Source organism: Coregonus lavaretus, assembly GCF_964263955.1.
Source record: "Coregonus lavaretus genome assembly, chromosome: 3".
Lineage (NCBI taxonomy): Eukaryota > Metazoa > Chordata > Actinopteri > Salmoniformes > Salmonidae > Coregonus > Coregonus lavaretus.
Window position 1 is genome coordinate 47054984 of NC_139990.1, and position 24419 is coordinate 47079402.

Here is a 24419-nt window from a genome sequence, read left to right on the forward strand (position 1 = left end):
ACTGACCTAATAGCTCTTTCTACTTTGTTTAGTTCACTATTGTACATTTTAGTTCAGAGATCAGTTCACTTTAGTGTGGTTGGTTGGTTGCTTGATTGACTTAATTTGATAGTTAAAGGAGATAACATTTTCTAGGATAAAAAAAGTTTGTCTGACCGATTCAGTTAATCACTCTGATGATTGTTTTGAATGGGGGTGGAAAGGGAGACCAGTCAGTGGGGAAAGTTCCTGTGTTTTCTTTTCTTCCAGCTTGCCTTTGAGGCCATGAGTGTGATCGCCGTGGCGACCAACTGTGCCTTGATTGGCATGTCCCCCCAAGTCAAGTCCTATTTCCCAGAGTCAGAGACACAGCTCATACTGTGGGTGGTGGGCTTTGAGGTACTGTACCATTTTCACACCTCTCACTCTTCACACACACAATCTGACTAGACATGTACGAAATCATTTCCTACAAATGTAAATATCTTATTTCCCAGATTGTGTCTCAGTTTGGTGCTTCTTGCGCCTAAATAGAGTTGAAGCAGGCTGATCAGCAGAATAGAGTTGAAGCAGGCTACTCAGCAGAATAGTTGAAGCAGGCTACTCAGCAGAATATAGTTGAAGCAGGCTGATCAGCAGAATAGAGTTGAAGCAGGCTACTCAGCAGAATAGAGTTGAAGCAGGCTACTCAGCAGAATAGAGTTGAAGCAGGCTACTCAGCAGAATAGAGTTGAAGCAGGCTACTCAGCAGAATAGAGTTGAAGCAGGCTGATCAGCAGAATAGAGTTGAAGCAGGCTGATCAGCAAAATAGAGTTGAAGCAGGCTGATCAGCAGATGGCGCCAGAGAGTCATAGAATGAGAGATCCATCTTTGCTGCTTTGGTAGCATGTGTGAAGATGATGATGACAGGGTGTTTATGTCCTGGCTATACTGTAGGTCTCCTCCACTGTGTCTTTGAGTGCCACTGTAAGCAGGGGAGAGTACAGAGGGTAGGCAAATAGATAGGACCTGTGTTAGTGGGGGAGATATGTGTGGATAATACACTGTTCCAGGTTCCAGCCCCAGAATAACTCCAGTCAGTCCACGTCTGTTAGGATCACAATTGGGGGAGCTCGTTGTGCAACATCCTTTGCATGCACCTCCAGCCCTCGAGAGAAAATGCTTAAAATAACTAAGAGAAAAAAGAGCAGAGGGGGGGCCTGAAGCAGAGGAGACGTAGTTCATTAGAATAGAATACATTTTTACATTTGAGTCATTTAGCAGACGCTCTTATCCAGAGCGACTTACAGTTAGTGAGTGCATACATTTTTTTCATACTGGCCCCCCGTGGGAATCGAACCCACAACCCTGGCGTTGCAAGCGCCATGCTCTACCAACTGAGCTACAGGAGGCCTAATAGAAATGTATTTTATTTTATTAGTCCTTGGAGGCCATTCTAGTGTGGTTTATCACCTTGCTCAAACAACATTGTATTTTTACAGATTTTAAATGAGGTCATGTTGATTTGCTGGCTGCATGTTTGGTTGAATATTGTTTTTGCATTGGTCTACAGACCTGCCGCAGAGCAAGTAAACACGTTCCCTTAATACTAACTGAGTATGACAACCCCTTCACTGCGGTTCAAACATTTCATATTTGTGCACTATTTGTGTATTGATTTCCTGTCTTTGCACCAGCTAATACAGACCAGCACCAATACAGACAGAATCATGGACAGACAGACAGCAGTAAATACAACACACTTGCTCCTGCACATACTGTATGTCTCCAGCGCCCAGGGAGTTGCTCTGACCACCCTGTGGAGCCTGTATACTCTGTGCCTGGGCTCTGTGCTCGGCTGCTCGGGGCTTGATGTTGTGTGGTAATGTAATGCCTTGACCTCTAACCTCGGTGGCTCAGAGGCTGAAGTTGGCACGGTGGTGAGGTGAGCTGCTGCAGGGTGAATCAGGGCTTATTTTTTTTCTCTCTGCAGTCCACCTCACACTGTAGAACACGTGATGTCACACACACTGCCACGGTTAAACCTACAGCACGGGGGTTATCACACTGGATTTGTGTGTGTGTGTGTGCGTGCGTGCGAGCGTGCGAGATGAACCTACCTCACTAGCTTATTGTACATCCAGGCACATTTCACACTGCTGGAAGCAGCACATTTCCTGTAGATCTGTGGGCTGGCGTCTCCCTGCCAGATCATTCAGTCCATTACAGACTGGAGCAGCAGAATCTGCCCTGCTACTCAGCATGCAGGGACAGGGTACACACACACACACACACACTGATCCTTTTCTGGATGCATTGTTTGTTTATGTATTCATTGAACGTAGTCAATACATAATCACCACAAAATATCTGCCAGAAACTATTTGAGAAATATTAATGAATCACTGATCCACATGATACACTGTGGCAGAGGCTATGAATATCTAGATTATATTCTATGAATATCTAGATTATATTCTATGAATATCTAGATTATATTCTATGAATATCTAGATTATATTGATAGATTCTAAATAAACAGAGTAAAAACTCACGGAAGAATAGTAAAGCTCAAACCAAGTTTATTCACCCAGCTACATAAGACAAGACATATTCACACAAGCACTGGTATTTAAACCCTCCTATGCTGAGTCTCTATCCTTACACATCTGGACAGCCAATACATCTCTGTTGCTAGACAGGACTGATGCCTGTTCTTTCTCACTTCATCTAACCTGACCTTGGCCCAAATTCCTCCCTAACTCACGGCTGTCCTGTTGACTTGTACCAGACTGTGGCCCTTATCCTTTCCATAGGATACCTGATGTCTAACAATAACATGTTCTGACAGAATGTAAACGTTCTTCATTCCCCTCTCTACCTCAGTGACATTATTAAGGATATTTCAAGTTCATAAGTCAGAACCCCATCACTATTCTATGAATATCTAGATTATATTCTATGAGTAGTGCTACAGAGACAGTCAATGTTGGCAGACATAAAGCCTGCATTCCAAATGGCACCCTATTCCATATACTGTACTTTGGGCCCTGGTCAAAAGTAGTGCACTATAGGGAATAGGGTGTCATAATAACCCAGCCAGTTTGTCACGAGAATTTCTATCTCTAATTAATCAAACTTAATGCTCTGAATAATTCCCAGAGGGTGTAAATTCTCTGGTTTAATCATGAATTAAACAAAGGTCCGCAACCAGCAAGAATAATCTGTATTTTTAATCATGGAGAGCTCTGGCGCCAAAAAACATACATACAGCTTTTATATCCCTTGACACACAAAGGCACTTTGCTCCGCCCACCTATAAACCGTTTCTTAGTCCCCTTCACCCTGGAATGCTTTCAACAGTTTCTAACTCCCCCCCTCTGTTAGTGGGTTGACACTACATTATAACTCTAACACCGTTCACACATTTATACTGTATTTGGGGTGAAATCCTTTAGTCATTATTCTTAAAATACAAATTAATCTATCAATCCACCCCTTTGACTAAATGTTTTCACATTCAGGATAAATGTATTTACAAGCATGATTAATCTCAGAGATTACGTCAGAACTAATAAACATTTCATCCAATGGCGGTCTTTCAGGGTCAAAATCCTCATCATCCACCAAGCCTGGAAGATCGTTTTTCACATTCCCCTGGTCAGAGTCCGGATTCGGTCCATCTCTCATCATTGTTGAGATACTGCATTTCACCAACGCCTTACTCACCAATCCTCGGACACAGGGAACAAGACAACAACCACATAATACAAGAATACCCATACAAACACTGACCGCCCCTAAGATGGTGGCTGCTATGGTTTTCCATTTACCAACCATTTCATCAAATCACCCTATCCACGATGTACTAACTTCTGAGTTCTCAGTTCATTCTTCACTTAGTGCAGTTAATTCTGCAAGAGCTCTGGTGACTGTCCCATCCAGTGTGGTGTTGTTAGGGATAAATGTTCAACAATGGCTTATCATTCTATAGACACCGGCCCTTTCTGCCTGATGGGATGGCGGATAATTGCTTGGAGATCCCCTTTACTGCATCTCTAGTCTGGTTAATAAATCGTTGTTGGTCGTAAAATATATAATTAATCCACTTCACAATTTTGTTTGTCACCCACCAAAAGAACGTGGTAGTAAACCCTTCCCCTAATTCTTTCATAGCTTGTTATCCATCCGATACCCCCCTTGGTATCCCAATCGCATCCATCTAAATAGGGCTATTCTCCTTCTTGTTAAAACTCCTCCTACGTCTGTTTAACCCTTTCCTTCGTTCCTGGTGACTAGTTCTAACTAGCTGAATCAGTAGAACCAGGGCGCACGTATCCAGCCACCCTTTTGGTATTCTCTGCCTTATACTGCCTTTACTGGCACACGCCCACCACACATCGGTTATAGGGGCTGTAAGGTTCATAATTCTCTCCTGTGCTTCTGAACTCAAGTCAATCACATTACTACTATCTGCAATTGATAATTGGTGATGTCTTTGTTTCTCTTTACCCCCCATCTGGATGTTCAGTCCCGCCCGGTCTCATATTCCCGTCCCCAAGTGTGTTTAAACACTTGAGTCTAGGAACAATCCGCCGTGGGGGCCAAACACAAATATAATGGGATTTTATAATCCCAAATTGCTTATTGACATGTACCCCACCCATTGGCTACGTCCCTAACCCTTATTCTGAATCTGACAGTCTGCCCTTCTCTGACTCCCATTTTGTAGGCCACTCGTTCTTGACGGTCAGTATGTCGGGTCGCTTCTCTTCTCTTTTACTTCTTAACAATGGTAAGGGCATAGCGTAATTGGTGGTGGATCTTGACATATCAAGACCATTGCCGAGACTATGATGCAGCTCAAGTTACCCCTATTCCCAAAAACCGCCAACCCTCTCCTGTCCTCAGTCTTTCTGCTTGGTATCACCCCATACTCACACCCTAAGAACACAGTGATGATAGGTCGGGGTAGGAGATCTTCGTTAACAGAGGTGATCCCCGGACCCTATTGGTCCAGTTCTTCTCTCTAACTCTGCGTGTGTTCAGTGGTGCTTGTATGTGTTCTTACCTTTTTGCAGTGGGTAACGTGGACCCAGGTTGCTCTTTCTGCTATTCTAATGGCAAAGGCAGTGACCAATATCACCTGATAGGGCCCTTCCCAACAGGCCTGCTTCCAGTCTTTCTTCTTTAGGGACTGGATGCTCACCAGTCACCTGGTTAGATAGAGTGGGTCACCTTCTCCTTTAGTTCACCTGTGGGGCACAAAACCTCTGACATACCGCTCACATCAGTATTCTCTTTCTAGACTGTATCAATTTTATTTATTTTTTAAAAGTATTTTGTCCTCTCCTTCGTATATTATTTAATCCTACCACTAGCCTCTTCCCCCCTCTTGACACATGGTTCTGCTCATGTGTCAATATTACCACCTACCTAAACAATCACTTAGGTAATATTGGTAATTTATCATCCAATTGCCATCCCTTATTTATTTTTGAGACTGTCCCTTGCTTCATTATTGCTCCTCCCACTTCCTTTGTCTTTTATGGCGGCTAAATTCGACTTTCATTCAGTTCAGAATCAATAGTAATCCAATCAATCAATCTCTTATCTTGTAAAAACACTCATGTTTAGTTCAAACTGTTCTACCCCGGCTCTCCCGGGCTTGACCTGAAGACTGATGGTTGGACATGACAGGTCCATACTTAAATCTTTCAAACCTAACACAAACCCCCCTTCATGCTGTAATCAATCAAGAAGATAGCAAAGGAGAGACAGGTTTTAGCCTGAACTCTGCTCAACCCTGGTGACGCTCCCTTCACAATGTTTGAAGAGAGACAAAAGACAGCCATGGATTGAAGTAAGAGCAAGCACTTCGACCCTAGATCACCTAAGTCTTCTGCCTAGCAACAAAGAATAAAAAAAACTCTATGTTCGTGATTAACCCAGTTATATCTAATAGCCCACTAAAAAAAACTCCCTCATCACCATATTTAAATCACAACCAATGTCATATATCCCTCTTTACTCTCTACCATTTGGGTAAAATCCCTGTTATATGTGGGAAAAGCTAAGACTGTTTGGGAAGTGAGCAACTTTTTTCTCTTCATAAATTGTTCTTCCTCCTCAGAGTTCCAAATGATTTTACCATGGGCTGCCATTGCCTTCCCATAGATAAGATCACTTAATTTACCAGTATGCAGTACATAATGGAGTACCCAAGCTTTACAGCAGTCTATCATTCCCAAAAATATTTCATATTTCTGGACAGCTAGTCCCTATCTTAAATGATCCTATCCAGCTTCCTATTATTACTATCTTCCTGATCTTATTACTAAATCAATGATCTAGGCAATAGCTGTTTCGCATTAGATTGTGCCTTCCTCTGATTACTGCAGCTCATTGTATTGATTTAGTTTCAAATACCAACTTGTTGTTTATTAAAGCATAATAAAAATGAAATGTAAGTGACAACATTTGATAATATCTCAACTTACTTCTATCCCGTAAAAGTAATCCAAGATTAGTACAATTGACTAGCAACAGGTATCTTTCATTCAGGGAAAGCTCTCTCCCTCTTCTGTTATTTAATGTTTCAAATCCTATTATTACCAAATTATAATCTTCTTCACACTTTTCACAGCACTATAAATTACCTTCAATTTGATAAAATAAACCATCCCAAAGTCCTCCTCTCATGCCCCCAGAACTACCAGTGTGGATGACCAATCAACACCAGAAAGTCAAAACAGATCCCAGAGGCCATTGAAATCACCCAACAAACCGTTCTATCCCACAGCATAGTAAACACCACCTATGAACTGTTGAAAATCCCCTAAATTCAACATAACAACCCTTTATAAACATCATGCTGGGTGTGTTGTTTTTTATTTGAAAAACCCAATTGAAAAACAACAATCAAAGAAAGCCAGGCCCCACTTAATTTGGTAGCTCCCTTTTACGACCTAAATACTGCCTAACTTCACTACTGCTCCCCCTAGCCCTTGGCAACATTCCAATGAGATAAACTAATCTCTTTCTCCTGGTTATACATTTTGTCAACCTTCAATTACCATCAGTAATCTAAAGATGGTAAGTACACACAAAACATGATACAGATATCCCCAGTCCTAACTCATCAATAATTGTTTGTATCAATCTAATTCCTCATAACTAATCTCACAATGATTATTGAACCCCTAAATCTGCTCCATGTGATCTCATCTCAAATGATCCAACACCATAGGAAAATCTGTCTCCCCTTCTATTGTTCCTTTCGCCCCTGTAAATGTCATATTTCATTCATTAGCCAACTCCGTGTAAGTAAGACATTATATTTTATCCCAGGCATCCCCTTAACATAATGCTATAGGAGACTTCCATCAATCCTGGAAGACACTATATAATACCACGTTTCATTAAGTTCACTACACCTTCTAATATAACCCTATAACCCCTTTCTATTAATTTAATCATTGCAACCTGTTACATTGATGTTTTAAAAATATAAACCTATTGTTTAATAACTTCATACTTATAACCAATGTTTATTCAATCCATCATCCTAATAGTAAAAACGATATCCCATTGTTCACGTAACGAAACCAAATTATCGTTTTAGAATTCACCACTTATTTTCATACACCACTGGTGTTACCCAACCTATACAATAAAGTAATAACCATTTGAATTTATCAAAGCACTTCCTTCCAGTCAAGTATTTAAACCTCTACTTGAAATCTTACAGCTCAATATAACTCGCTGGACTGTCTCTATTTTTTCCCGCTAACCCGAGCAATAAATTATTCTCCTTTGTCCTCAACTCAATTTTCACAGCTCTATCGCCATTTCAGTTCGCTATTCAATTTCTTTAACTGTTCTCTCTGATTCGACCCTAATTAATAAAACAAATACTTGATATCATTGATAAGCATACATTTAATGATATTCCTATCATCTGAACTATGTACTGTCTCTCACTCCACCCCCCCCCCCCCCCCCCCCCGCTCCTTCCTACACAACGGGGGAGGCGCGGGGACCTGCCCTAATCATCTTCCTTCTTAGGAAATAAATGTCATTCGTACTTGTAACATATTTTCATAGACCTATCTAGAATACTTCTAAAGCTATCTAATTCAACTTTTAATAAATGTAAAAACTCTCTCTCCCTACACCCATTCCCTATTGAATAAGTGAGTCTTTCTATTTAACCCCAACCACGCTTCAAATCTTCCATTCAACATCAACAAACCAAATACTCAGTAGTATCCGGTTACCATTCATACCAGCCGTTGAATTCACTCATACACACAGATTTCACCTTATGCCATTGAAATGCCCAACAAAACATAATAGTTCAATGGAACCCTCTATTGGCTCTCTACTATTTATACATTACTTCTATAACCACATTAGTTATGGTCCGATTACCCATTAAACCTTATCACATAACCGTATCACATAATCAAACAACGGCACAACCTTAAACTCATATGGGGTGGCAGGTAGCCCAGTAACCAAGAGCACCGTGTCAGCAACCGAGAGGTCGCCGGTTCCAATCCCCGAGCCAACCAGGCGAAAAATCTGCCGATGTGCCCGCGAGCAAGGCACCCAACCCCAATTGCTCCTGCAAGTCGCTCTGGACAAGAGCGTCTGCCAAATGACCAAAAATGCAAATGTATTTCCTTTCTACTCTCCCTGAGCTCTGTAAGTTCTTTCTGTAAAACTTCCCGCTCTTTCTTACCTTTATTAGCCTCCCTACCCTCCCCCTCTTTCAACATTCCGGCTTGGCCGTCATATGGTGGGGGAGGGACGGGGACCACTCCTTATTTTCTCCTACACATGACAACGTTATCATCTGGGCTTTCTTTCCAAGGCTGCTCTACTAAAACTGGATATAACCTTTCTGCCCTCTGCTCTGGGGGAGGCACTGAAACCTCAATTTTTACTTCATTTTCTCTCTGCATAACTACTTTTTTTTTTCTCTGTCCTTCCTCTCTCTTTCGAGCCTCCAAAAGCCATACTCTCGCTGTTTCTTTAAATCCGTTCCACAGTTTATATGCATCTGCCTAATCATAACCTCTAACTTCTCCACATCGAGATGCCAAATAAATCCATACCTCTTCTCCCAAATGGATCCATAAAACATATTTCTTCGATCTCTTCCTAACATATATCTTTCATCCCCCGTTAATTCTCGGACCTCTTTAGAATATTTATTTCCTATGGTGGAAAATTAAGAAATCCCCCCGTTTAGTAATAATTCAATCCAGAATTATTTTCCTGGGACTTATTATTAGGTGCGACTCTTGAGCCAATGTTTATGATCTGCTTTTGTAATTAACCATTTAAATTATCTAACCCGTAACCCAGAGTCTTTTTTTTTACTCCAGTTTCATGAAAGGGATCGGACAACCATTTTTTCTCACGCGACCTATTTTAGTCCCTCCCTTGAAACAATTATCACGTATTTCGATGGATCATTAGGTCTCACATTTATACAATCTTATACGATTTTTACTAACACTATCCGTAACCAAGAGGTCGTAACTGCTCCAGTTTTATGAAATAGACAGAGTTAGAGCAAAACCCCAGCTGTTTATTACTCTCGACTTGTTTAATGTATCTATCTCACGCGACGATAATTATCTCCCTTCCTGTTTATATTGTAAAGACTGTATCTCGTACAATCTCAATATTAACTAGTTTATTTTGGTAATAGCTATCTACCCAGAGTCAATTCCGGACCCTTCTTCCTTCCTTTATAATTCTCTTATGAGATTTTGCTTCAAATAATCACACCAAAAACCATGAATAAAAATTACTGACCTTCTCCTTGCAGTTCGGATTTAAATGCTTTTTCAATCTTGTTAACGTCTTTATCGTTCATAAGCTTCATCACCGGCCTGTTTATAACCTTAACGTCGAAGGCCATGTCTATTCTATACGGATGCTATCATCCGCCCGTGCACGGTTTTCGGTGTCCTCAGAACGATAAAGACGTATTTTGAGTTCCGCCCGAAGGACCATTTGTCACGAGAATTTCTATCTCTAATTAATCAAACTTAATGCTCTGAATAATTCCCAGAGGGTGTACATTCTCTGGTTTAATCATGAATTAAACAAAGGTCCGCAACCAGCAAGAATAATCTGTATTTTTAATCATGGAGAGCTCTGGCGCCAAAAAACATACATACAGCTTTTATATCCCTTGACACTTTGCTCCGCCCACCTATAAACCGTTTCTTAGTCCCCTTCACCCTGGAATGCTTTCAACAGTTTCTAACTCCCCCCCTCTGTTAGTGGGTTGACACTACATTATAACTCTAACACCGTTCACACATTTATACTGTATTTGGGGTGAAATCCTTTAGTCATTATTCTTAAAATACAAATTAATCTACCACAGTTACAGAAAGCAGAGCAGGATATGGCTATTGGGGCCTCTAGTGCCTTCTGTCAGGGATGTTCTGAGTCAGTCCAGCTCTACGAAACAGAGAACAGGTCTTTTCTGAATCAGTCCAGCTCTACGATACAGAGAACAGGTCTTTCTGAGTCAGTCCAGCTCTACGATACAGAGAACCGGTCTTTCTGAGTCAGTCCAGCTCTACGATACAGAGAACAGGTCTTTCTGAATCAGTCCAGCTTTACGATACAGAGAACAGGTCTTTCTGAATCAGTCCAGCTCCACAAGACAGAGTGATATTTTGCTCCTGTACAATACCTAATTTCACCTTTTGAGGCGCAGACAGTAGTAACGTGTAGTGGCTGTTATGTTGTTCCATCAATATGAACCTGTTAGTCTGATGTGGTGGGGAGGGAGGGCCCTGGCAGAATGGGTTCAGGGACCAGACCAGATGCCGGTGTCTCAACCCCACAGTGGGACCAGACCACCGGATCATATAGGAGGAGAGTGAGAAAAATACTTTGCTACCATAAAATGCAGCATTGATATATCACCTTTATGTAGGTTAGCATATCTTGCATAACTTTGTGTTTAAAGGCCATGGACTCAGTCTAGTCAATGTGAAATGTTACGAGGGCCCTTCGGCTCTCTCTCTCGCTCTCCTGGGTAGCTGTTCTTCCTCTCTCCTGTCTGTGATTGGCTGGGACAGGGCTCATTGTTGAGCAGGTGATACCTGGGTAATTACTGTACGGCATGGCATGCTTCACAGAGCAGTAACCAGGCAACAGGGTAGCCTAGCCACAGAGATGGGAGGGAGGGGGGAGAGAGGGAGGGAGGGGGGGGGAGGGGGGAGAGAGGGAGGGAGGGGAGGGGAGGGGAGAGGGAGGGGGGGGGGAGGAGAGAGAGAGAGAGGGAGGGGGGGAGGGGAGAGGGAGGGGGGGGGGGAGAGAGAGAGAGAGGGAGGGGGGGAGGGGGGGGGGAGAGAGGGAGGGGGGGAGGGGGGAGAGAGAGAGGGAGGGGGAGGGAGGGGAGAGAGGGAGGGGGAGGGAGGGAGAGAGGGGGGGGAGAGAGAGAGAGGGAGGGAGAGGGAGGGAGAGAGAGAGAATACTGTTGTCATTGCCAAGTTGAATGTGTTTGTACATTTGCACAGATTATGTAATAGAATTGTTATAGTTAATGCATTTTGTGAGATGTTAACCAAACCTTTCATGCATTGTCCGTTAACAAAAGCACATACTATCTATACCTTTTTAAAACAACAAGGAGAAATCGGGAATAAATATTTATATTTTACCTTCCATCCTATTCCCAGATATAGCCTGTACTATTTAGGCTAGTAAAAACAATGTGTAGCTAAAAGCTCCATCTTGCACATCAACAGTTTTTGTTGTGTCACTTTCTCCATGAGGTTTATTTTAGGCAGGGAATCAGAGAGCCAATCCCATTAAAGGGGTTTTCAGATAATCAGATGAGAATCCAGCAGCAGGTTTGCCATGCCCCAGGCCCTGGGCACTGATGGGGGTTGGCATTCCCTGTACCAACCAATCTAATCCCTATATAGCAAGTGCACTAGGTTTGACAAGGGCCCATAGTGCTCTGGTCAAAAAGTAATGCACTATGTAGGGAATAGGGTGACATTTGGGACTCATCCTGTGTACCAACGTAATCCCTGAACCCTGCATCTAGTGTAGGGACATGGCTTTTACTCTGCTGTTTGATTTAAATATGTAAATGTATTTATCTCTATCAAACAGTGACACATTGTAGAAAATGTTACCTAAGCTCTCGTGTGTGCGTGTCAGGGTTTTCGTTATGAAAATGTGGCGCCGGACATTTGACCTGCAGCATTTTCATTTACCGGACATTAGAAATGTACCGGACCCATATGACCACCGTGGTCAGAATGACAGAAATCACATTTTGATTATGGTAATTCATTTTAACAGAACATGCAAGTCGAGGATGCAATGACGTGTGTCCTTAACGCGCACTTTGAAGACGTTAGAATAACTGTCCACATTTACTTTTTCTCAGCCAACAAGACAAGTGACGTACAGCAAAAACACTAGCCTATGCATAGGCGGAGCGTGAGTTTCAAGTTTGGGAAAGCAATGCACCTTTATAATACAGCATTCCATTCATCATCGCATTTGCAGATTTATGTAAAATAGCTTACTATTCCTAATTTGATGAGTAGATTGGATAGTCATAATTTAGGCTAATAATAGAACTCAATCACTGTTCGCAAAAAAATACCAGTTTAATGCATGGCTGAGCACGTATAGTGTTAAGCAGCGTTTCCCAAACTCGGTCCTGGGGACCACAAGGGGTGTACGTTTTGGTTTTTGCCCTAGCACTACACAGCTGATTCAAATAATGAACTCAACTTCAAGCTTTGATTATTTGAAGAAGCTGTGTAGTGCTAGGGCAAAAACCAAAACGTGCACTCTTTGGGGTCCCCAGGACCGAGTTAGGGAAACGTTGGTGTAGAGGCCTGAGCTGTAGGCTTTATCAGATACGTTTCATGCTAAAATATACTACACTTTGTATTACATTCTGTTAATGCATGTATTAATTACAGTCATTTACCATTCTCATTATTGGAGTGGAAATGTTATTTGCAGAGTTCACAACCTGCTACACTTGTGAGAAACAAGTTTTGTTTAGTTTTGTCAATATTTTCATTGTATTTTGTTCATCCTGATAACGTTCAGGGAGGCGCGCGCGCCTGAGCACACATAGAAGTAGGCCTACCTGGACTTCTGGGTGCAAGTGTAGAAAAGTGCCCATTTGGCAAGGTCTGATTGTCTTAACTCCCCACGTCCACCACTAATAAGCTGAGCTTCTCAGTCATGTTTTCTTCACCTCACACATTGTCAACGAAGTCTGTTTTTTTAACATCCATTGCGAAAGATAGTTCCTCCAGAATTTGAAAAATCTTTCCAACACTCCCGGCCTCGATAATCACCAAGCCTCGGCGTGAAAGAGCAAAATACCATGTTCTGATGATCCCATATATCCAGTGGAAACGTCATAAAAAACAGCTGTCTATCCCGAGTTCACTGGCACAGAATCTCTGAGGAGCCGGAATAGGCTAGTTGATACAATGTTTCAAGTTCGCTAGCAACAGCTTTTGGCCAGACCCAGTTGATGATTTGATACAATGTTGCACTTCACTAGCAATAGCTCAAGTAAAGACAGACAGAAAGGGAGGCAGAATTTTCATCAGGATATTTTCTACTGTTTTTATTTTTCAGCATCAGGCCTACTGCTGCATTGGCTTATAGGCTATCTCTGACTTCTATGCGCTCTTCTTTAGTAGCCTATTTTGAATGATTTTATTTATTTCTGTATAGGCTATATCATTTTGGTAATTTTAATTCCATTTACTTAAGGAAAGTTTAGCTTCCCCTAACCTTATGGACTCGTTGCCTATGAGCTTATGTCAATCTACTATCCCCCATAGTAGAAAAGTTTACCTATTCTATTGGTCAGCTTGTGGAGAAAGGAAATAGCCCAAAAAGATCCTGGGTCAGTTGTGGGACGATAGAAAGCATCTGATGCAACAGATCAGAACATTTAGCTGAAAATTACAATTGGCTGGTGGCAATTTTATTTATTGGCTTTTCTAAAAAATTAAATAAAAAGCCAAATGCCAGCTATTACCAGCTAACTGAAACCTGTGTGTGTGGACAGAAACAGAACATCCAATGACAGCATTCAGACAGACAGAGGTTTGTCCTGTAATTCACAACCCAGGATGAAATACTAATGACCTGTCTGGGGGATGCATAGAGGATGTCTAGGAGAGGAGAGGATAGTCACTCACTCAGTCAGTCACTCGGTCTGTCCTGGTGATTTATCTAAAACAAAGATTGACACAGAGGAGAGAGGAAGGGGAGTTGTGATCTATGATTGAGTAGGAAGTACCTCTGTCTGGACACAGAAGCTGGGCTGGCACACTGCTACTGCAGAGGTGAAGTGAAAGATGGCCGTTTAGCCTGCTGATGATCAAGGACGCAGGTGTAGACTTCTTCTTAAGATGGGACATAATGTAAATGAATGCAGTCCAACCGTACTGCAGACTATGTATGGTCTTATTAGCCACTCTTACTGTGTCATTGGTGTTACAGCCAGAATAACAGGATGGTGTCACAGACCCTTACCACTAGTGTGCTGACGATATCCCATCTGAATTGCGCCTCTGAAATCGTGTTGCAAAACCCCAGATGGTTGGTATTTCACATGAGTCATAATGAACGGGGGCATGTATCTACTGTAGGTATGGGTAGTGGGAGAGAGGCTGTTCTTTTCATGGTCATGAACTGAAATTGAACTCACCCTGTAGATAAAGTGGGCTTGATATTCACTGCAGTGTTAAGGGCCGTACACACCTAGGACGATAACTATAATGATAACTATGATTGTTATCTTTTTATCTTGATAGATTTTGTTATAGTCATCGTCCTAGGTGTGGGCGGCTCTTAAAGATGGTTATCAGGAAGTGTTTAGTACTATGACGGAGTCAATAGATGTCAGAATGTATAGGGAGGACAGAGGTAGCCTAGAGGTTAAGCGCATTGGACCAGTAACTGAAAGGTTGCTGGTTCGAATCCCAGAGCCGACCAGGTGAAAAATCTGTCTGTGCCCTTGAGCAAGGCACTTAACCCTAATCGTTACTGTAAGTAACTCTGGATAAGAGCGTTTGCTAAACGTCCCTTCTTGCCTTGGTCCTTGCTGTTTACAGCCCAGTCCTTTATAATGCTGATAACACTGGCTGGTATAATGCAGCTGGCTTTATTTGTTTGGCGCCTGACAACGCTGTCTGTCAGTCTCCCTCTTGCTGTTTGCTTCGCCAAAGGGAAATCAGCCACGGTCCTCCAAAGCCACTGTGATGTAGTCTGTGGTATGTGTTGTTGAAGTCCAGAACCCTTTGTACCCAGTAACTGAATGTGTCTGACTCTGCCACCATGGTTGTGGTTCCTTCTTTTATATACTGTAGAGTACTATTGGCCTTCTGCTAGCTCTAGTCATATCTGTGTATTGACAATGGCACCATATTCCCTATTTAGTACACTACTTTTGACCAGGGCCCATAGGTCTCAGGTCAAAAGTAGTGCACTATATATTCAATAGGGTGCCATTTGGGACTCAGCCTGTGTAGTAATTCAGTGTACAGCAGCTCTGTGTGAGGCTGTGCCACCCTGCTGTACTGGCAACTCTATTTCCAACCCTTTGTAGTCCTGCTCAATGCTATTCTACTACTACATATGGCTCCAGTCTAGTCTCATTGAAGCTACCTACCTACCTGCCTGCTGTACTGAATCATTTCTGCAGGCCTGGAGACCTATCCACAACCCCTCCTGTCTCCTTTGCCCACCAACACCCTGGCTGTGACTCAAATAGCACCATATTCCCTATATAGCATATTACTTTTGACCAGGGCCCATAGGGCTGTAATGAAAAGTAGGATAGGGCTCTGGTCAAAATAAGTGCACTATGCAGGGAATAGGGTGCCATTTTGGATACACACCCTGTTTGTCCCAAGTGAAAATCTCAATCTTAACATTCCATAATCACAGCATCCTCCTGATAGGCCCCTCTCTTCTGTCAATGAGTCTCACACCGACTTCGTGGTGCATCGAGGAACAGGTCTCACACTGACCTCGTGGTGCATCAAGGAACAGGTCTCACACTGACCTCGTGGTGCATCGAGGAACAGGTCTCACACTGACCTCGTGGTGCATCGAGGAACAGGTCTCACACTGACCTCGTGGTGCATCGAGGAACAGGTCTCACACTGATCTCGTGGTGCATCGAGGAACAGGTCTCACACTGACCTCGTGGTGCGTCGAGGAACAGGTCTCACACCGACCTCGTGGTGCATCGAGGAACAGGTCTCACACTGACCTCGTGGTGCATCGAGGAACAGGTCTCACACCGACCTTGTGGTGCATCGAGGAACAGGTCTCACACCGACCTCGTGGTGCATCGAGGAACAGGTCTCACACCGACCTTGTGGTGCAGTACCTGCCTAGAGAGATCAATAAACTGAAATTGGATCAGGCCGAAGTAACTCTGTATCAGGCCGAAGTAACATCTTGATACAGTCATTCATTCTCATGTGGGAGACGTGCCGCCTCCTTCTGCATTAAAGTCTCTCTCTCATATCCTTATAGTAGAACACAATCTGCTGCCAGACTCTGGCCTGTCACATTGTGTGAATGTACGGTGCTCCATGAGGCTCATTCTCACTCTGCAGTTGGCTGTCCCAAGGGTTACTGCAGTACCATACATGTCTCAGCAACATGTCAATGTGTTTATGGCAAGCCACCAACGGCTGCCTTTCAGACAAGCTCTATTCACAAACCCCCGACGTGAAAAGTTAGATTTAGAAATTGAGTTCATGCCGCTTCACAGAATAAATGACTCCTGATCAATTGGAATCAAGGTGGATTGAAATGGTAATTTGCTAAATGAACAAGGTAGTGCAGTTCTGGCCACAGCTACATGGGGTGAATACTGAGCAGAGGGGATTATGGTACAAAAGGCCACAGATTGCCATGCTAGCACTTACAGGTACTGTCTCAATTCACACTTATACACCGTTTAGAGCATCATAGAAAAGTAGAGTTTGATATTGAGTCCGTCCTCAAGATGAAATGTACCCCTTTCAACAATAACATTTGCATTTATGTTAGTGTTCTTGTATTTTCCAACGTGTGCCAAGCCAACCTGTCTCCCTAAATGCTGATAAACTCTTATTGTCAAGTACCAATCAGCTAAAAGGCTGTGGTGTTTAATGTTGCATTTCAATCAGTGTAACAACCTCAGTCAGCACTGAGGCCAGACATACTGGACTCCCTTTGCCCATTGCACTCACTATACTATACTATAAATTCTACTACTTAGCTCACATTGGTTGCATCCCAAATGGCACCCTTTTCCCTACATAGTGCACTACCCCTAAGGGCCCTGGTCAAAAGTAGTGTACTATAAAGGTAATATGGAGCCATTTGGGATACACAGTTGTCTGTAATAAAGTACTGTAGGGCTGAAAGACTGAGAGAGAGGGAGAGCCACACCTCTCCATGCTTCTAACCCAAACCACCTTAGATGAAGAACACTTTCCATTGGAAAAAATGGCCTGTAATAACTGTATTTGGATGTTTTCAGTCAACAACATTTGTCAGGCCTAACATGTATGAAGCCTTTTACTCAGATGAAAGCGGTGGATAAATCAAATGGAATGGTGGCTGGCACATACTGATGAGGTACGGTGTGTTGTGGCAGCTGGCAATTGTCCAGCAATGACAGACCTGCATAGGCTCTCTCTCTCTCTCTCTGTCTCTCTGTCTCTCTGTCTCTCTGTCTCTCTGTCTCTCTGTCTCTGTCTCTGTCTCTGTCTCTGTCTCTCTGTCTCTGTCTCTCTGTCTCTCTCTCTCTCTCTCTCACACCTCAAAGGGGCTGTGAAGATAGCAGGTGTGCTCCTTGCCACCAGAGCCCTCCTCCACCTCCTCACCTCACTTCCCCTTAGTCTGCTGTTCATCTGTCTCCCCCAATCACCTCAACAGAGGGAGGAGGATGGGCCAGTGTTGTACTGGGGGTACTCTTTCTGTATTCACAGCTCTCTCGCTCAATTCAATTCAATTTAAGGGCGTTATTGGCATGGGGAAACGTATGTTAACATTGCCAAAGCAAGTGAAGTAGATAGTAAACAAAAGTGAAATAAACAATAAATATTAACAGTAAACATTACACTCAGAAGTTTCAAAAGAATAAAGACATTTCAAATGTCAAATTATGTATATATACAGTGTTGTAACAATGTGCAAATAGTTAAAGTACAAATGGGAAAATAAATAAACATAAATATGGGTTGTATTTACAATGGTGTTTGTTCTTCACTGGTTGCCCTTTTCTTGTGGCAACAGGTCACAAATATTGCTGCTGTGATGGCACACTGTGGTATTTCACCCAGTAGATAAGGGAGTTTATCAAAATTGGGTTTGTTTTCGAATTCTTTGTGGATCTCTGTAATCTGAGGGAAATATGTGTCTCTAATATGGTCATACATTTGGCAGGAGGTTAGGAAGTGCAGCTTAGTTTCCACCTCGTTTTGTGGGCAGTGTGCACATAGCCTGTCTTCTCTTGAGAGCCAGGTCTGCCTACGGCGGTCTTTCTCAATAGCAAGGCTATGCTCACTGAGTCTGTACATAGTCAAAGCTTTCCTTAAGTTTGGGTCAATCACAGTGGTCAGGTATTCTGCCACTTTGTACTCTCTGTTTAGGGCCAAATAGCATTCTAGTTTGCTCTGTTCTTTTGTTAATTCTTTCCAATGTGTCAAGTAATTCTCTTTTTGTTTTCTCGCGATTTGGTTGGGTCTAATTGTGTTGTTGTTGTCCTGGGGCTCTGTGGGGTCTGTTTGTGTTTGTGAACAGAGCCCCAGGACCAGCTTTCTCTCTCGGTCTCGCTCTCGCTCTCTCCCTTTTGAGAGATTGTGATTGTATTTTCAGCAAAGCCCTCTTGCCTGCCTTTACCATAACTGTTTAATATTGAGCTCCAGTGAACTGCTTAGGCGCTGATTTATAGGGTCCAGAAGGGTCCTGAGCTTCTTAACTCTCACACAGAATAATCATCTTACTGTTTCCCTTACTGCATATTTGTCACCCTGTAGTCTCCTGTTTTGCTTACAGTATTTCAAGACATATTCTTTGATTATCTGGTCCTTACTTAAGAGGCGTGATCTCTTAAATGGTAACCCTTTCAGTATTATTATTCTATGGTTTGGCGTGTTTATGGTTGTACGGGTATGGGTTCGTTCATACTTTGACCTGACGCAGGTTTCATGTGACAACAGGACAGTTTTCATACTTTGTGGGTCAGGTCAGCTGCTTGTTGTTAGCCTGGATCTGAGAAGGAATGGAGCTAGTTCTGAGAGAACAGGCAATGTTCTGGTTAACTTTACTTTACTGACTTTACTGTCCCCTTGGGGAAATGTTGTTGCAGTATCATGTACATGTTTAATGTGGGGTTTAAATACAGTAGACTACAAATTACAATAAAAAATTCATAACTGTTACATACAGCATATACCGATGAAAGCAGACCAGCCGGCTGGCCTTACTGGGTGGATAGGAACATTGGTTTTGTTTGTTTGTCTCCCAGAGCGGTTTAGAACGCGTTGTGACTTTTCACTTCAGCAGTGTATCACGTTGCATCTGTTCAATCAGTTAAAAACAATTCATTGAATCTGCCTAATATATTTATGTTTCTGAATTCAAGGATAATGGTAGGATAAGCTATATTTCTATATATTATATCACATTTTCAGTTTAACAGTACATAATAATACATGTCTATTTTTCATGTTACATGTCCTAAAGTCTCACCATACTTCCCTGTTGTTCCTCTGTCTGTTGTTGTTGCAGCACTTCCTCCTGGCCTCCAAGTTCATCCTGACCTTTGTGATCCCAGACGTCCCCAAAGACATCCAGATCAAACTGTCACGTCTGGAGTTTGAGTCCCTGGAGGCTCTGAAGAAAAGGGTAAGTTAGTCCCCAAGTAGGTTTGACTGACTGAACCCCTCAACTGTATGGTGTGGTGAATAACGCTAGCGTGACAGACATAGTGGTTTGACCTAACTTGAGTCTATCAAGGTGAAGAAAGCAGGTACCATCGCTCAACCTTAAATTTTGTGTACATTTTTTAATTCTTTTGGTGTGTTAAACCAAAAAATGATGAAGTCCCCCAAAAATAAAATGAAGGGACTTCAAGGTGATAAAATGTAATAAGAAACACTAGATCAAGGAAAGCCACAGACTTCTGTCTGGATAAGCTGGGTATATGAGGTGTACGACTGATGTGACTCACACAGTCTCTCTGAGTCACCCATCAGGTTTATCATCTAAGTCTGATGGTTTAATGATCCATGTAGGTAGTTCACGCTGAAGCTAACTAACTAACTGTGTGTGCGTGCAATATTGTAATGTGTTAATGAGGCTCTGCTATTTTGGCAGATGTTTATCACCTTGTACGCAGCTCAGAAGTAGGTCACACACACACACACACACACACACACACACACACACACACACACACACACACAGAGGACACAATCATCTGCTTTCCCAGCACCAGAAAGAGCCTGTCTATAAACGGCTTACATACCGTGTATAGTTAAGGACAAAACACCAAATTATTTAGCAGACCTATACAGTTGAAGTCGGAAGTTTACATACACCTTAGCCAAATACATTTAAACTCAGTTTTTCACAATTCCTGATATTTAATCCTAGTAAAAAATCCCTGTCTTAGGTCAGTTAGGATCACCACTTTATTTTAAGAATGTGAAATGTCAGAATAATAGTAGAGAGAATGATTTATTTCAGCTTTAATTTATTTCATCACATTCCCAGTGGGTCAGAAGTTTACATACACTCAATTAGTATTTGGTAGCATTGCCTTTAAATTGTTTAACTTGGGTCAAACGTTTCGGGTAGCCTTCCACAAGCTTCCCACAATAAGTTGTGTGAATTTTGGCCCATTCCTCCTGACAGAGCTGGTGTAACTGAGTCAGGTTTGTAGGCCTCCTTGCTCACACACGCTTTTTCAGTTCTGCCAACACATTTTCTATAGGATTGAGGTCAGGGCTTTGTGATGGTCACTCCAATACCTTGACTTTGTTGTCCTTAAGCCATTTTACCACAACTTTGGAAGTATGCTTGGGGTCATTGTCCATTTGGAAGACCCATTTGCGACCAAGCTTTAACTTCCTGACTGATGTCTTGAGATGTTGCTTCAATATATCCACATAATTTTTCTTCCTCATGATGCCATCTATTTTGTGAAGTGCACCAGTCCCTCCTGCAGCAAAGCACCCCCACGGCATTATGCTGCCACCCCCGTGCTTCACGGTTGGGATGGTGTTCTTCGGCTTGCAAGCCCCCCCTTTTTCTTCCAAACATAACGATGGTCATTATGGCCAAACAGTTCTATTTTTGTTTCATCAGACCAGAGGACATTTCTCCAAAAAGTACGATATTTTTCCCCATGTGCAGATGCAAACCGTAGTCTGTCTTTTTTATGGTGGTTTTGGAGCAGTGGCTTCTTCCTTGCTGAGCAGCCTTTCAGGTTATGTCGATATAGGACTCATTTTACTGTGGATATAGATACTTTTGTATCTGTTTCCTCCAGCATCTTCACAAGGTCCTTTGCTGTTGTTCTGGGATTGATTTGCACTTTTCGCACCAAAGTACGTTCATCTCTAGGAGACAGAACGCGTCTCCTTCCTGAGCGGTATTACGGCTGCGTGGTCCCATGGTGTTTATACTTGCGTACTATTGTTTGTACAGATGAACGTGGTACCTTTTCTAAAGTCTTGGCTGATTTCTTTTGATTTTCTCATGATGTCAAGCAAAGAGGCACTGCGTTTGAAGGTAGGCCTTTAAATACATCCACAGGTACACCTCCAATTGATTCAAATGATGTCAATTAGCCTATCAGAAGCTTCTAAAGCCATGATATAATTTTCTGGAATTTTCCAAGCTGTTTAAAGGCACAGTCAACTTAGTGTATGTAAACTTCTGACCCACTGGAATTGTGATACAGTGAATTATAAGTGAAATAATCTGTCTGTAAACAATTGTTGGAAAAACGATAGTTTGATAACAAGACATTTGTGGAGTGGTTGAAAAACAAGTTTTAATGACTCCAACCTAAATGTATGTAAACTTCCGACTTCAACTGTATCTCTCTCCATAACACATTACTGCAGACCCATATCTCTCTCCATAACACATGAATGCAGACCCATATCTCTCCATAACTCATGAATGCAGACCCATATCTCTCTCATAACATATGAATGCAGACCCATATCTCTCTCCATAACACATGAATATAGACCCATACCATATCTCTCTCATAACACATGAATGTAGACCCATATCTCTCTCCATAACACATGAATGCAGACCCATATCTCTCCATAACTCATGAATGTAGACCCATATCTCTCTCCATAACACATGAATGTAGACCCATATCTCTCTCCATAATACATGAATGTAGACCCATATCTCTCTCCATAACAGCTTCATGTAATGTATTCAGTCCCTCAATACATCTCCCAGAGCACTTTGGTAAAGATAAATTACAGGAGTTACGTTAATGGTATTGATATGAGTATGCTGCTGAGCAGTAGCTTGCCTCAGCTTGGCACTGCAGTCATTTACTGGATTGAGGATGACTGCTGAGTGCTTCAGCAATTAGCTAGCATGTCTTATCTAGCTATCATTTCTCTCAGTACTGCAGAAAGAAGGGCGGGGCCATGAAATACATCACATTGATTGGTGGTATTTCTGATGCTTCTTGTTCTTGTCCAGCTGAATGTTGAATTTAAGCAGATTTTAACAGGATTGGTTGATTTTCTTGGTTTGTTTGTGCAGAGCCAGGCCCATGGGCGGTAAGTTGCTTTGGGTCGTCTGACTTAACTCTGCTATGCAGGTTGTGAGTTTGTCTGGTCATGGTTTGAATTGAAAGCTTCCCCTATAATACCTAATGCCTCGTATTACTCCTGTGAATCGAGATAGATAAGCTACTTAATAATGTCTAAATGTCTTGTGGTGCGGTGTGTTGTGATGGTACTTGGTTACTGCCTTGTGTTTAACTGACTATGTTTTCAACCCAGTCCCAGGCACATGAGTAGTGCCCCAGTTACCATGGCTATTGAACGTCTTGCAGTTTGTTTTCATACCTCTTCCTCATAATGAATCCATTTGAATCTCCCTCTAACACTGTCCTAATCCTCATCCAATCCATCATAACCCAGTGAATACAATCTTGTGGCTCTCCGTCTTGATTAATAATCATTACAGATATTCTCAAGCTTGACATGGCCTTTGCTTCATCAGGTTAAACGCTCTTGATTAAATTAATTCACTCCACCTTTGGCCTTTTCTCTATATCACTAATGATCCCAGCCAGCCAGCCAGGGCAGGGCAGGCAGTGAGTCAGTCAGCCAGCCAGTCGGCCAGCTAGCCAGCCAGGGAAGGCATTGAGTCTCTTGAGTGACAGGAGTTGATGGACCTTTCAGACAACCCCAAGGTGTTGTGTCATGTCAGCTAGTCAGTCAACCCCAAGGTGTTGTGTCATGTCAGCTAGTCAGTCAACCCCAAGGCGTTGTGTCATGTCAGCTAGTCAGTCAACCCCAAGGTGTTGTGTCAGGTAGTCGGTCAACCCCAAGGCGTTGTGTCATGTCAGCTAGTCAGTCAACCCCAAGGCGTTGTGTCAGGTAGTCAGTCAACCCCAAGGTGTTGTGTCATGTCAGCTAGTCAGTCAACCCCAAGGTGTTGTGTCAGGTAGTCGGTCAACCCCAAGGCGTTGTGTCATGTCAGCTAGTCAGTCAACCCCAAGGTGTTGTGTCAGGTAGTCAGTCAACCCCAAGGTGTTGTGTCATGTCAGCTAGTCAGTCAACCCCAAGGTGTTGTGTCAGGTAGTCGGTCAACCCCAAGGCGTTGTGTCATGTCAGCTAGTCAGTCAACCCCAAGGTGTTGTGTCAGGTAGTCGGTCAACCCCAAGGCGTTGTGTCATGTCAGCTAGTCAGTCAACCCCAAGGTGTTGTGTCAGGTAGTCGGTCAACCCCAAGGCGTTGTGTCATGTCAGCTAGTCAGTCAACCCCAAGGTGTTGTGTCAGGTAGTCGGTCAACCCCAAGGCGTTGTGTCATGTCAGCTAGTCAGTCAACCCCAAGGTGTTGTGTCAGGTAGTCGGTCAACCCCAAGGCGTTGTGTCATGTCAGCTAGTCAGTCAACCCCAAGGTGTTGTGTCAGGTAGTCGGTCAACCCCAAGGCGTTGTGTCATGTCAGCTAGTCAGTCAACCCCAAGGTGTTGTGTCAGGTAGTCGGTCAACCCCAAGGCGTTGTGTCATGTCAGCTAGTCAGTCAACCCCAAGGCGTTGTGTCATGTCAGCTAGTCAGTCAGAGCCACAGCCTTCCACTGGATATGTCATTATGCATCACCTGCTGTCTCTACTGATGATGCAAGAGGAGTAG

The 24419-nt window shown here is 42.8% G+C and overlaps 1 protein-coding gene across 2 annotated transcripts in view; it reads left to right on the top strand.

The window, feature by feature from the left end:
- LOC311109658 (anoctamin-10-like) overlaps positions 1–24419 on the top strand; it is a 46727-nt gene that overhangs the window by 13197 nt on the left and 9111 nt on the right. For both annotated transcript variants that reach the window (XM_084152614.1, XM_084152613.1), the window contains exons 11-12: positions 250–378; positions 19799–19915. In XM_084152614.1, coding sequence (XP_084008740.1) covers positions 250–378; positions 19799–19915 — 246 coding nt within the window. The remainder of the gene's footprint in view (positions 1–249; positions 379–19798; positions 19916–24419) is intronic.